The following is a 12,704-nucleotide window of genomic DNA, read 5'->3' as shown; positions in this document are numbered from 1 at the left end:
GGCGGGCCTGCCGGGAGACTGGCCGCGCCGCGCCGGCCGGGAGGGGGCCGGAGCCCTTACCATGGCGGCGGCCGCAGACGCCGATAGTCGGCGCGCGGCCCTAGAGGCGGCGACGGCAGTGCCCGAGCGGGGCGGCGGGAGCTGCGTGCTGTGCTGCGGCGACCTGGAGGCCACGGCGCTGGGCCGCTGCGACCACCCGGTGTGCTACCGCTGTTCCACCAAGATGCGGGTGCTGTGCGAACAGCGATACTGCGCCGTGTGCCGCGAGGAGCTGCGCCAGGTGCGTCGCCGCGGCGGGACCGCGCGTTCGGGGTGCCGGGACGGTCACGGGGGCGCGGCCGGGCGGGGAGACACTGGGCGGCGGGCACCCGGCATCCGGAAGGAGACTTTGCTTTCCTGATGTCCGCCCGCGGGCCTGATGGCACCGGCTTCCAAAAGAGGCCTGGCGGGCCACCAGGGGTAGTGTCCTGACCATGGGGCCTACTGTGGGACATTTGGGGCCGGGAGGCAAGAGGTGGCGGAGACGGGTTGAAGAGGGAGTGGTCCCTTTGGGGACAGAGCTGGGGGACTTTCCTTCTGCACCCCGGGGATTCCTGTGGGGCCATAGGAATGAGTATGATCAGAGCAAGAACTTCTCAACCTGCTCGTCTTTTGGAGTTTATCCCTCAGGAGTCTCCATTCTGGTGGAGGACACAGGGCAATCTGTTTTGGAAGCACAGGGTCAAACATGGCTTTTCCAGCCTACCTGTGTGTCCCTGGCCCACCCAGTACTGAGACTGGCATTTTTCATCTATTGAGTGGAGGTAGCGCTCAGACCTGCCCACCAGAGGGCAAGACAGAACCATTGGGGTCTCCTCAGGGTGCTTGGTGGGTGGAGATAAAAGGGTCATGAAGTTTTCCTCCTTGCCAGTTCCAACTGGGGGGCTCACTCAGCTCCCTAGTGAAGGGAGTAGTTTCTGAGTCTATCCAGACTTGGAAGCCTGGGGGAAGGGATCAGAAGGCCCAGGGAGTCCATGTCGTGTGCCCCCCCACACACACACACACAGTGCCAGCTGCTGGCTGGGAGCACCTAGCTGGGGCTCTCTTGGTTTGCTGCACTTTGAGATCTGTTTGCTTCCAGTGTTATGAGATTTCCCTGGTTTGTTCATGGAAAGCTTAGGCTGGTGACATATGCCAGGGAATCTGACTTTCTCTTCCTAGAAGTGAGGCAGAAATGACATTGCTGGGGGATAGATTTCTTCTTTTTTCTTTTTGAAAGTAGACATTTATGATAAAGGCACCGAGTGGATTCTGTAATTCATGAGCACTCTGTGGGCACCTACTTCGTGGCCTATCAGAAAAAAGACACTTGGGGATGCTGTCAGTCTGTAATGGGGTGGACGGAGACGGACTTGGCCCTGGGAGAGATCTGGGGTATGGGAACAGTCGGGGAAACCTTGGGCTTACTCAGAGGGCACCTCCCAGCTATGCCAGAGCCTGCCTTGCCAGCCAATCTTGTGTAGCATGACGAAACTCTTGAATGGCCAGGTTTCCCAGCACACCTATAGCTCCCATCTGGGAAAGAAGGTGTTGAGGAGGTCCTGGTCCTGGGCACTACTGGTCTCACTCAGAAGTGAGCTGACACCTATGTTTGGCTACTGTAGCCAGCATCTGGCCTCTCTTACTCCTTGTGGGTTCCATGCCCTCCAAGTGCTCTGTAGCAAGGGGATGTTGACATGAGCTGTCAGCAGGGTCCAGCTGGGGTGTGGTTTGGCATCAGGTGGCCCTGGCTAACCCTTGCCTTCTCAGGCCTGCCCCAAATTGCTGGGCTGCAGGAGGGTGTCCTAGGAAATTTGGAGAGATGATGCTCCTCTCCATTTATCCTGCTTCACTCCCACTCTTTTTTTATAATTTTTTAAAAATTGATTTTGAGAGAGAGAAGAAAGGAGAGGGAGAGAGATGTGGGGGAGAGAAACATCAATGTAAGAGACTCTTACATTGATCGGTTGCCTGCCGTACTCGCCCTGTTCGGGGATCAAACCCGCAACCTGGATATGTGCCCTGACCAGGAGTTGAACCAGCAAGTGACCCTTCAGTGCATGGGATGACGCTCAACTGAGCCACACCAGCCAGGGCACTCTCACTTTTGAACTTAAAGCTTTACCCTAACCCTTCCTGTTCCCATGTTGAGTTCTACACTGCCCTCTGAATTCGCTTGTCCCGTACCAACTTGGGAATCCCACAGCAACCGCCAGCCCAGAATCTGCCTCTGTTCTCCCCCCACTTGTGGGACTAAATCTTTGGGGGAAAAACTGGGAGGAAAGTGTGCCAAGATGCTATGTGGAACAGGCCAGTTCTATTTGCTGGTGAATCCCTATACCTTGACCGAGTGCTTCCTTTTGCCGTCCTGTGGGGGCCGGCATTGGGAAGAGCAGACGCAGCATAGCCCTGCAGCTGCTGGTCAGTCAAGGAGCCCGATCAATCTAGATTGCTGGCGGGTGCTCGGTTGGAGACTGAGTGCACACAGGTCGAAACTGATGTCAAGTCCCCCTGGTCGCATCTTTCCCACAGGTAACTTCTTCCAAAAGATGATTCTCGTCTTGCTCTCCCCTTGCCCTGATCCCCAGTGATGTCAAAGAGGCTTGATAGGACTGCTATACAAAGTGGATGTGTCTGAGCTAGGAGGGGCCCTCAAGGCCACCTAAAGCCTCACCCCCTATTTCATAGGCAGGAAGTAGGAGGGGAGGCTGAAGGCAGGTTCTGAGGCAGGACCTGCTGACTCAGGTCATGCTTTTCTGTTGTTGGTGTCTCCTAACCACCTTGGTCCTAGACCTCCTTCTCTAATATCACCATCTGGGATCCTCTGCTGCCTGTACTCTCTAGGTGGAACAATCCCCAGGGACCCACACTATATTTCCTAGGGAAGCCGTAGGGCCAACCCTCACCATCTGGCTCACTCTTGCCAGTGCTTGCCAGTGGTCACTGCTGGCAGCACCTGTCCTCTCATGACTTACTCTTAGTGCCTATTGGGAGTGGGGAGCAGCAAAGCCCCAGTCTCGTCCTTGTGGAGTGCTCCAGTGGGAGCTCTCTCACCCTCATTTCCCCCTTTCTTTCCTCAGGGACTAGCCTGGCCATCCTGAGCCCACCCAGGAGTGTACTTTCCTCCTTGGTCAATTACTGCCTGGCCTACCCAGGGGCTGCCCAGGATGGCCCAGCCTCAGGTGTCCAGGCCTGACCTGGCCTCTGTCTCTGGACCCATGACCCCCTCCATCAGGCGATCACCAGGGTGGGTGGGTCTCAGGTCACACTTATGGGATCCCTGGTGGGTTCCTGCCCATCCCTCGCCAGGCCACCCTGCCCTTGTCCTTGTCCAAACATTCTGTCTTACCACTCACCTTATCCTCTGCGGGGGACAGGGTCACTAGCCATACCAGGCTGCACTGCCATCCACTCGCAGCTCATTGCTGGGCTCAGTCTCTGGTGCAGGCTTGGGGTGGGGTGGGGCATGCTGTCTTGGTCTCATATCCTGTCTGGGAGGGGCAGTTAGCATTTCCCCGCTCCACACACCTGGCTCCAAACCTGCTCACCTTCATTCTCATAAAATCCCAGCCATGCACTTGAATGCCTATGGTCACTTTCCTTTCCCAATTTCCTATGGTTCTGGTCCCTTCCTGAGCCAACCTAGTATCCCCCTTCTCCTGGCCTGGCTCAGGTATGCCCAGCCTAGGCTTCCCCACCAGACTACTCAGAAGGGACAAGCGCCCACCCAAGCAGCCTGGTGATTGGTCTTGAGGCCTGCACCTCGCCTCTGTCTGTGGCAAGGGTGCCTGCAGCCCAAGAGACACACTGCCCACAGTAGATGGGAGCTGACCACTGAAAAGAGGGCACTGGAGCAGAGAGGTAGTGTGATGGGGCGTCCCAGCACAGGTTTTTTCTGGGGAAGGAAGTCTTTTCTCTGATGAGTCTGTTTTGCTTGGATGCTTCTTGGCAGCCTAAAGGATTCTCTGGTAAGCTGCTTGCCTGACCACCTTGCAGGCAGATGCCAGGGCTCCTAAATCTGCAGCTTGTGTTGTGTCAGCCTAGCTAGGGCACCTCATTCAGCAGATAGCTCCTCCAGCAGTGTCCTGCCTGGCTCTCAGCTCTGGGCCTTCGGGCACCTGTCCCTGGGCAGGATGCAGGAGGACCTGGTATCTGGGCTGGAAAGTTACCCTTGGGAGGAGTCAGAAGGCAGGAGAGCAGATCCCAGGAGAAGACGCCAGCTTGAGGCCCAGGCCTGAGGATAAGCTGGGGAGGGATGTGGAGGATGACCTTTTGGTAGCGAAGTTGCAACTCCCCGTTGAGGACGTGGGAGTCAGTTGGGATGAGGCTCCCACTCTAGCTCGGTATGTGGCAGAGGGTAGTGCCTGGCCTTGCCGCACCTGAGGACCAGAGAAGAAAGGCCTGTTGGGGCCCTGTTCAACCCCACCTCTCAGAATGGGTGTGGCTGGACAGTGACACCTCCCTCTAGCTCTTGTCGAAGCAGAGTTGGGGGCAGACTTGGGTGTTAGCCTCCTTCTTCCTGTACCTCCCAGCGTGTCCTCAGAGGTAGAGGCTGAGCTCCCTGGCTGCTTACACAGGGAACCAGTTTTAACTACCCTGCTGCTCCCCAGGACAGTGTGACCACCTGCTCTCCCCAGCCAGTCCTGTACTTTCCAAGTTCATGGCCAGTCTGATAGCAGACATCCTTCCTGGCTGAGCCTAAACATAAAGGGATGACCTTGTTGTGACCTTTCTTAATGTGAAGATCCCTCCATCCCCCGCCCCCAGTCTCTTGTTGAGGACTTGGAGCTGAGGCCAGTAGCCAGCTCCAGGCTGGAGGGACAGTGGGGGAGCAGGAGGGGGCATGGAGAGAGGAGACAGGCTGGTGTCTTGGCCCAAGGGAGAAGAGTAGGGGCCAGAGAGAAAGGGGGGCTGGAGGATGAGGGAGTCCTGGAGAGAGAGCAGTGCCCTTGTTGGCCCAGAGGGGAGGCCAGGGGTCTGTGAAAGGGCAGAGCAGGCCCAGCAGGCTTTACCTAAGAGTGAATGTTGGAGACCCTTGAAGAGCTGCTGAGCTTTGGAGGTTTCCATGTCCAGCCCTGTCACATGCACACCAGCTTGTCCTTTGGCTCCTACAGACAGCCCAGTTAACAGGCAGGAAGCTGGCCAAGAACAGGCTGGGTCCTGTGGAGGAGCCTCTCTCCTATTGTGTCATGGAAACATCATGGGTGGACGCAGGGTTGCCGGGCCCTGACATATGGTCACCTGACCCATCCTAGCCTGACAGCATTTGTTATTTCCTTAGCCACTTCTTGGACTCCTGTTTCTCCCCATGAAAACTGTCCTGTGCTCAACCTCCATGGGATTAAACCCTGGTTCGCCTGGGCGTTTGGTCCCTGTCACTGCCCCTGGGGGTCACTGCTCCTGGGGGACAGCCTCTGTCCAGGCGTAGATTTGGCTATGAATGAATAGGGAGCCACCCGCCTCCTGGTGGTGAGGCTGGGCATTGTGTCTCTGTCCCAGCAACCCCAAGTTCATGGACTGAGGGTGAGGAGAGGGGCCTCCACTGGCCCAGAGAGGTAGAGGGTGCTGTCCCCTGGGGCCTGCCTCTGGCCTCCCAGGAGGATCCCAGAGTGCCCTTTCTTCTCATCCTGATTGTGTCCTCCAGTGGCTGTCCACTGCCCTGCTCACTAGGCGCCCACTTTTGGTTCCAGGTGGTCTTCGGGAAGAAGCTTCCCGCCTTCGCCACAATCCCCATCCACCAGCTACAGCATGAGAAGAAGTATGATATCTACTTTGCTGACGGGAAAGTATTTGCCTTGTACAGGTGAGAGAGGAAGCATCAATTCGGGCTCCTAGGGTCTGTGGCTGGCTTGTGTCTGTGGGGCACTTTATGGCAAGGGTGGGTACATCCCCATCACCTTCTGTGCTCCCCAAAACCCTCAGGAGGGTGGGGGCACTTGGTGCAGCATAGACATCAAGGGCCAGGTATCTGGGTTCCTGTCCTCCGTTTCCTCTCTTGTAACGAGACACAAGCACACCCTTCCTTAGGTCAGTAGAGACGGGGCCAAGGGGTGAAATCAGGGAAAGCACTCCTGGCATAGCACCCAGTGCCTGCTTTCTGGAGCCTTTTGAGGTGCACAAGAGCTCCTACAAGTCAGCCTCTTGGCCCATGGCGGGAAAAGCCCATGAAGGGATATAGTTGTCATGGGGTAGGTCCTAGTCTTCCAGGTGAGGGGTATCCCCTGGCTTGGCTAGAACCTGGGCTTTTGAACCCAGCCCTCTGTGTGGACTTATCATCACTTCCACCTGATGCAGGGGTTAGTCTGCTGGATTATAGACTCAATCCCATTTTGCGGCCTTGCTTGACTTGGGCCCTGGCAGGGAGCAGCTCCTGACCCCATGCCTAGCACCATCTGACTCAGGTCAGAGCCATGGAGGGTACAGGTGGGAGTGCCTATCCTGGCTCCTACTTCCAGGGCATCTACAGAGGCATGGAGCAAGGGGCTGTGAGGAGGTGCCAGTGCTTGTTCCAGATGGGGACGCTGAGTGTCTGCGGGGGCGGGTGGCTCTCGGTGTCTCCCAGGCAGCTGCTGCAGCACGAGTGCCCAAGGTGCCCTGAGCTGCCACCTTTCGGCCTCTTCGGGGACCTGGAGCAGCACATGAGGAAGCAGCATGAGCTCTTCTGCTGCAAGCTGTGCCTCAAACACCTCAAGGTGCGCCCTACCCCACAGTACCCATCTGGGGCTCTCGGACCCAGGGAGAACCCAGGCAGAGGTAGATGGTGGTCAGGCCCTGTAGAGGGGGTGGTATGGCAGGGCTTAGCTAAACACCTGTGAGAGACTGGTTGCTGTCTGACTCTGGACAGGCCAGACCCCGGAGTCCTCAGCATCCCCCCAGCTCTCTTGCCTCACAGAGCCCCGGGGTGTGGGCAGTCAGGCTGCACACAACCCAGGCAGGGAGGGGCTCCCAGTGACTATGTAGGCCCACCAGGCTCCTAGTGTCTGGGGGCTCTGGAGCTGAGCTGGCACCTCTCTGTAGTCAGGCTGTGGGAAGGGTCGGGAGGCCTGGGAGCCTGCACCCTGTGCCCAGCCCCGTTCCTTGCAGATTTTCACATATGAGCGCAAGTGGTACTCTCGCAAAGACCTGGCGAGGCACCGCATGCAGGGAGACCCCGATGACACATCGCACCGCGGGCACCCACTCTGCAAGTTCTGCGATGAGCGCTACCTAGACAACGATGAGCTGCTAAAGCACCTGCGTCGAGACCACTACTTCTGCCACTTCTGTGACTCGGATGGAGCGCAAGACTACTATAGGTGGGTGCGGGACAGCATGGGGTGGTCCCTAGGACACCTGGAGCAAGCTGGGCAGAGGCCACTGGCTGGGGTGGTAGGGCTGACAGGGCTCCTGCTGACACCCTGTCAGCGACTATGCTTATCTGCGTGAGCACTTCCGGGAGAAGCACTTCCTGTGCGAGGAGGGCCGCTGCAGTACAGAGCAGTTCACCCATGCCTTCCGCACCGAGATTGACCTCAAGGCCCACAAGACAGCCTGCCACAGCCGGAGCCGCGCCGAGGCCCGCCAAAACCGCCAGATCGACCTGCAGTTCAACTACACGCCGCGACACTCGCGCCGGAATGAAGGTGAGCAGGGCCTCCTCTCTTCCAAACAGGGCTCCCAAGTGCTCCAGCCTGGTGCATCCAAGGCAAGGTTCACATTTTCCTGCTCTGGAGGACTCAGACCCAGGCCCTGATTCAACCCTTCATGTGTCATTGGGGACAAGGGACACCTGATGAGCCTGCTTCTCTGAGCATGCTGTGACTGCAGGGAGCTCTTTTTCCTGGCCATTTCCCACAGCATCTAGGGTCTGCTATTTTGGGGTCCCTGGGACTCTCTGGGTTGAAAGATTGTTGAGCACCTGCTGTGTGAGGGCCCTGTCCTGAGGCTGCACAGCTGGCAGGTCCAGACCTCTCTCCAAGCCCATTTCTTGCTCCAACATGGTGCCCAGGCCATAGAAGCCTCGAGGTGTCTAAGCTCATCCCTTGGGCTCATGTGCTGTGGGGGCAGGGAAGCCTCTGCTGTACAAGCCAGAGCACTAGTGTCTGCCTGGCCTGGGCCCATGTGTGACAGGCTATGTGCTGGCCATAGGGATCGTCAGTGGCGAGGACTATGAAGAGGTGGACAGGTACAACCGCCAGGGCCGAGCAGGCCGGGCCATTGGCCGTGGAGCCCAGCAGAGCCGCCGAGGAAGCTGGAGGTACAAGAGGTGGGAGGATTTGCATGCTGCTGACATTCTTCTGGCACCACAGCTGTGATGGCAGCGGCCCATTGCTGGGCTAGGAACAGGCACAGGGGTCAGGGGACTCTGGCCTTCTGCTGTCCTAAACATGGCAATAGGGTTGGCTCATTGTCTTCAGCGAGCAGACATTTCCTTTTCTTTCCTCTAGTTTCAGCCAGACACTCCAGAACCTGCAGGTCGGGGTGGGTGAGAGGGGCTATGTCACTTGGGGGTTCACTGCAGCTGTGCTGTGAAACACCAGTGCTGTAGGCACATGCTTCAGCCGGGGGCTGCCCCCGATGCCCTGCAGGATCCAGGCATCTGGGGGACTCCAGGTGCTACCCCAGAGCACTGAGCCCAGGTGCTGCCTGTAGCCACAGCCTAAGGCTGGCAGGAGGACACCTGCTGCTCCACAGCTCCCTCTTGTGGCCAGCGAGGGTGAACCAGCACTGACTCAGCTGCCCCTAGGCCTAGCTCCTGGCACCTCCTGGCGTCCTGGCTTCCTAAGGACCGGCCCCTCCCCAGCCCCTTGCCCTGCACATCACTGTAGTCCAGGGCCTTGCCCAGTCTGAAGGCCTCCCCATCTCAGGGAGGAAGAGGACCGAGAAGTGGCAGCTGCTGTCCGGGCCTCGGTGGCCACACAGCAGCAGCAGCAGCAGCAGCAGCCGCAGCAGGAGACACACAGGAGCGAGGACCGGGAGAAGGGCAGTAGGCTCAAGAAGGAAGAGGCAGGGATGTGGGGAGCCGAGGAGTCCCGGGGGCCTCGGCGCCTGCTCCAGACTCAGGGTGAAGGCCCAGGTGAGCTGGCCCTGCCTGCAGGCAGTTCTGCATGTGCCTGGGAGCCATCTGGGAAGCTCCTTGGTCACCCCAGAGGGCCTGCTTCTGTTCCCTTGACGTTGGTCAGCCCTGACATAGGATCCTTTTGTGTCTTGTAGGTCCTAAGGAAGCCTCAACAAATGGTCCTGTAAGCCAAGAGGCCTTGCCAGCCACCAGCTCAGCTGCAGGGGCTACACTTCTGAGGTACACATGCACACGAACTAGGTTGCAAAAGTGTGGAGTTCATATGGAGGGTGGGTGCAGGGCAGTCCAGGGCCTGGCAGGCCACTGACCCCTCTCCCCTCCCTGGGCTCAGCACCCTTCCGCCCCTCACTTCGAAGCTCAAGGACGAAGATTTTCCCAGTCTCTGCACCTCTGCTTCCTCCTCCTCCACGGCAGCGGCCCTGGGCCCTGTGGGGCTGGCACTGGTGTACCCTGTTCCTGCCAGGGGCAGGAGCACCTTTCAGGAGGATGACTTCCCTGCCTTGGTGTCCTCCATCTCCAAGCCCAGTACAGCCCCCACCAGCCTCATCTCTGCCTGGAATAGCAGCGGCAGCAAGAAGGTGGTGCAACCCATCCCAGGGGCCCAGGCTACCAGCGGGGGCAGTCAGCCCCCCAGGAAGGCTGGGAAGGGGGGTAAGGGCAGCAAGAAGGGTGGGCCACCCCCCATGGAGGAGGAGGAAGAGGAGGATAGTCGCACTGGCCTCACCACCCAGGAGCTGCGAAGCGTGCCCACCACAGTCACTGTGTCCTCCCTGCTGGCCCCTGCCTCTACCCCGACCTTCACCAAAGTCGGCAAGAAGAAGAAAGTGGGCTCCGAGAAGCTGGGTGCCATGTCACCCCTGCTACTGCCCTCTGAGAAAGATAGGCGCCCTGGGGCTGAGCAGTCCTCCCTGGCCCCCACGGGCAGAGCTGAGGGGAATGTTGCCGTCATCGTCAATGGACACACAGAGGGGCCAGCCCCTACTCGGAGTGTCCCCAAGGAACCCCCAGGACTCCCACGGCCCCTGGGGCCCCTCCCCTGCCCCACGCCCCAGGAAGACTTTCCAGCGCTCGGCGGCCCCTGCCCGCCCAGGATGCCCCCTCCCCCAGGTAGGTGCGCCTGGCTCAGGGCTGTTTCTGAGTGTCTGGGAAGGGGTTGGGGCAGTAGAGTCAGGCTGGAGCCCCCCCCAGGCCCAAGGTTGTGTTGTACCAGTAAACACTAGACTGTAGATGAGCCTGTGCAATGGTTTCCAGCTTCCTCAGAAGCATAGTGGAAGTCTGAATGCAGATGCTGTCATCTGTGAACAGTGTGACCTTGGTCCACTACTTAGCCTCTCTGTCCCTTTCCTCCATGTAAAACTGGGCAGTCCTGGCACCCTCTCAAGATTGGGGCAAATGAGTTAACTTATGCCAGCATTTGCCACAAGGGAGCACAACACGTGTGTTGGCTCTGGGTGTCATCAGGCTCTGAGCCTGCTATTCAGGGGAGGTGTGGTCTGTGGATGGAAGCCTGACCTGGGTGAGCCGGGCAGCCTGTGGGTTTCGAGGAATGAAGCGTGGCAGTTCCCGGCCAGTGAGGGTCACTCTCTGGGTCTTGATGTGCCACCCACGCAGGCTTCAGCACTGTGGTGCTCCTGAAGGGCACTCCACCCCCACCTCCGCCGGGTCTGGTGCCCCCAGTCAGCAAGCCACCCCCCGGCTTCTCCGGCCTGCCCAGCCCCCACCCAGCCTGTGTCCCCAGCACTACCACCACCACAAAAGCGTAAGTGTGGTGGGCTGCCTGGCCCCCTGCCCCTGGGGGCCAGGGGAGAGCGCCCTCACCTTCGGCCACCCCAAAGACTGAAGCCTCCATCTCCCAACTCCAGACCCAGGCTGACACCAGCGCCCCGGGCCTACCTGGTCCCTGAGAACTTCCGGGAGAGGAACCTACAGCTTATCCAATCCATCAAGGACTTCCTGCAGAGTGACGAAGCCCGCTTCAGCCAGTTCAAGAGTCATTCGGGAGAGTTTAGACAGGTCAGGCTGGTGGGGGGAGCGAATGGGGGTGGATGGGGGTACAGCCTGCCACCTGGGGCCCAGGCCTGGGCCGAGGGTGACTGGGTCTGGCGCTGGGTGGCAGGGCGTGATCTCCGCAGCCCAGTATTATAAGAGCTGCCGGGACCTGCTTGGGGAGAACTTCCAGAAGATCTTCAATGAGCTGCTGGTGCTCCTGCCCGACACAGCCAAGCAGCAGGAGCTGCTGTCTGCACACACAGACTTCCGAGGCCAAGAGAGGCTTCCCGGCACCAAGGGCAAGAAGAACAAGAAGAGCGCATGGCAAGCCAGCACCCAGCAGGCGAGCCTGGACTGCCGTGTGTGCCCTACCTGCCAGCAGGTACTCGCAAATGGTGATGTCAGCAGCCACCAGGCTCTGCACACTGCCCGGGACGACGACTTCCCCTCCCTGCAAGCTGTTGCCAGGACCCTCACATAGCTCCCGCTATGTGAGCAGGAGCGGCCACACCCATGAGCCTCCTTTGTCCCTCCTTCTCCTCCTCCTGGGCTGCCAGGCAGCCAGGTAAGGCCCTGATGAGGCCACCTGCTCAGGCCCCTTGGTTGGCCGGCCCACCAGGGGTCACAAGGATAGCCCACTTCACCATGTCAGCAGTTAGGCAGGAGTCCATCTGGTTTCCTCCTGGGAGCTGGGCAGATACCCCTGCCTCAGTGGTGGGCCAGTCTTGGTTTGTAGCTCATGATTTTGAAAGGTGCCAGGGGAAGGAAGGGCCAATGCGGGACTTGTCCATGCTGTCAGAGCCAGTGGCCACAGTGGCCCATCTGGGACCTCCTGAGCCTGAGGGCTGCAGCACCATGCCCCTAAGCCTAAAGCTGTGGTTCCACTGGTGCTGGAGTAAGATATTGCGTGTTGTGTAAACAGTTGGCTGTTTTCATGATTCAAGAATGTTCAGGATTAAAAGCAGACACAAAATTGTGCTACTTGAAGTTAAATCTTTCTATAAGAAGCTGAATCTGGGATCTCAAATTGCCTCTGACCTTTTATAAAACAGTTTATCTTCAAATAAATTTATTTTGCAATAATGCACATAGCTGGCATTCTGAGCTTCTCTGCCTTTTGAGGTCACTCAGTAGTGAGGGGAACTCTACATGTTACAGCTCAGGTGGTCAGCCAGTAGACGGTCTGTGGGGAGAGCTGGGTAGCTGGGTTTTCCTCACAGGAAGCAGAAGCCAACCAAACCAGTCCTGGAGGTCTAGCATTGCCCAAGCCTTCCAGGAATAGACACAGCCATGTTTGACCTACACTTTGTACCCAGTAAACTATACTTCCAGAATGTGAGAGGCATATAGACATAAGGTTTTCATACAAAGATGGGTGAAAGAGCTACTAACGATGAACTTCAACAAGAACAATTTAGAAACGGGAGGGGGGGGCACATCTGAATTACTGTAAGAAAATAATTTGTGATCTGATATTTCGGAAGGGGACCAGACACGTACTGAAATCTCGCCTTTCTGCCCTAAACACATACAAATAGGAAAAAGTTCTCAACACATAACCACATCAAAATAAGGCAACGGAAACGTCCTTAAGTGAGAAGAAATGGAGATATCTTTCTAAAAAACGGAAGGGGGCACC

At 58.1% G+C, this 12,704-nt stretch overlaps 1 protein-coding gene across 2 annotated transcripts; it reads left to right on the top strand.

Annotated features, from left to right (window-relative positions):
• On the top strand, positions 1-12,152 carry ZNF598 (zinc finger protein 598, E3 ubiquitin ligase). 2 transcript variants are annotated; one of them, XM_081133213.1, is made up of 12 exons: positions 1-280; positions 5,709-5,821; positions 6,581-6,710; positions 7,102-7,313; positions 7,423-7,640; positions 8,146-8,254; positions 8,865-9,073; positions 9,211-9,295; positions 9,408-10,183; positions 10,688-10,835; positions 10,939-11,089; positions 11,193-12,152. In XM_081133213.1, exons 1-12 carry the CDS (start codon positions 62-64, stop codon positions 11,544-11,546), a joined length of 2,724 nt encoding a protein of 907 aa, XP_080989339.1. In that variant the 5' UTR covers positions 1-61; the 3' UTR covers positions 11,547-12,152. The 2 variants fall into 2 exon arrangements, with proteins under 2 accessions (XP_080989339.1, XP_080989338.1); XM_081133212.1 differs by having other exon boundaries at positions 8,146-8,263.
• The last annotated feature ends 552 nt before the right edge of the window (positions 12,153-12,704 follow it).

This window comes from Miniopterus schreibersii (genome assembly GCF_964146895.1).
Source record: "Miniopterus schreibersii genome assembly, chromosome: 3".
NCBI classification, from domain to species: domain Eukaryota; kingdom Metazoa; phylum Chordata; class Mammalia; order Chiroptera; family Miniopteridae; genus Miniopterus; species Miniopterus schreibersii.
The sequence above is the reverse complement of the archived record's forward strand: the minus strand, read 5'-3'. Positions and strand labels throughout refer to the sequence as shown.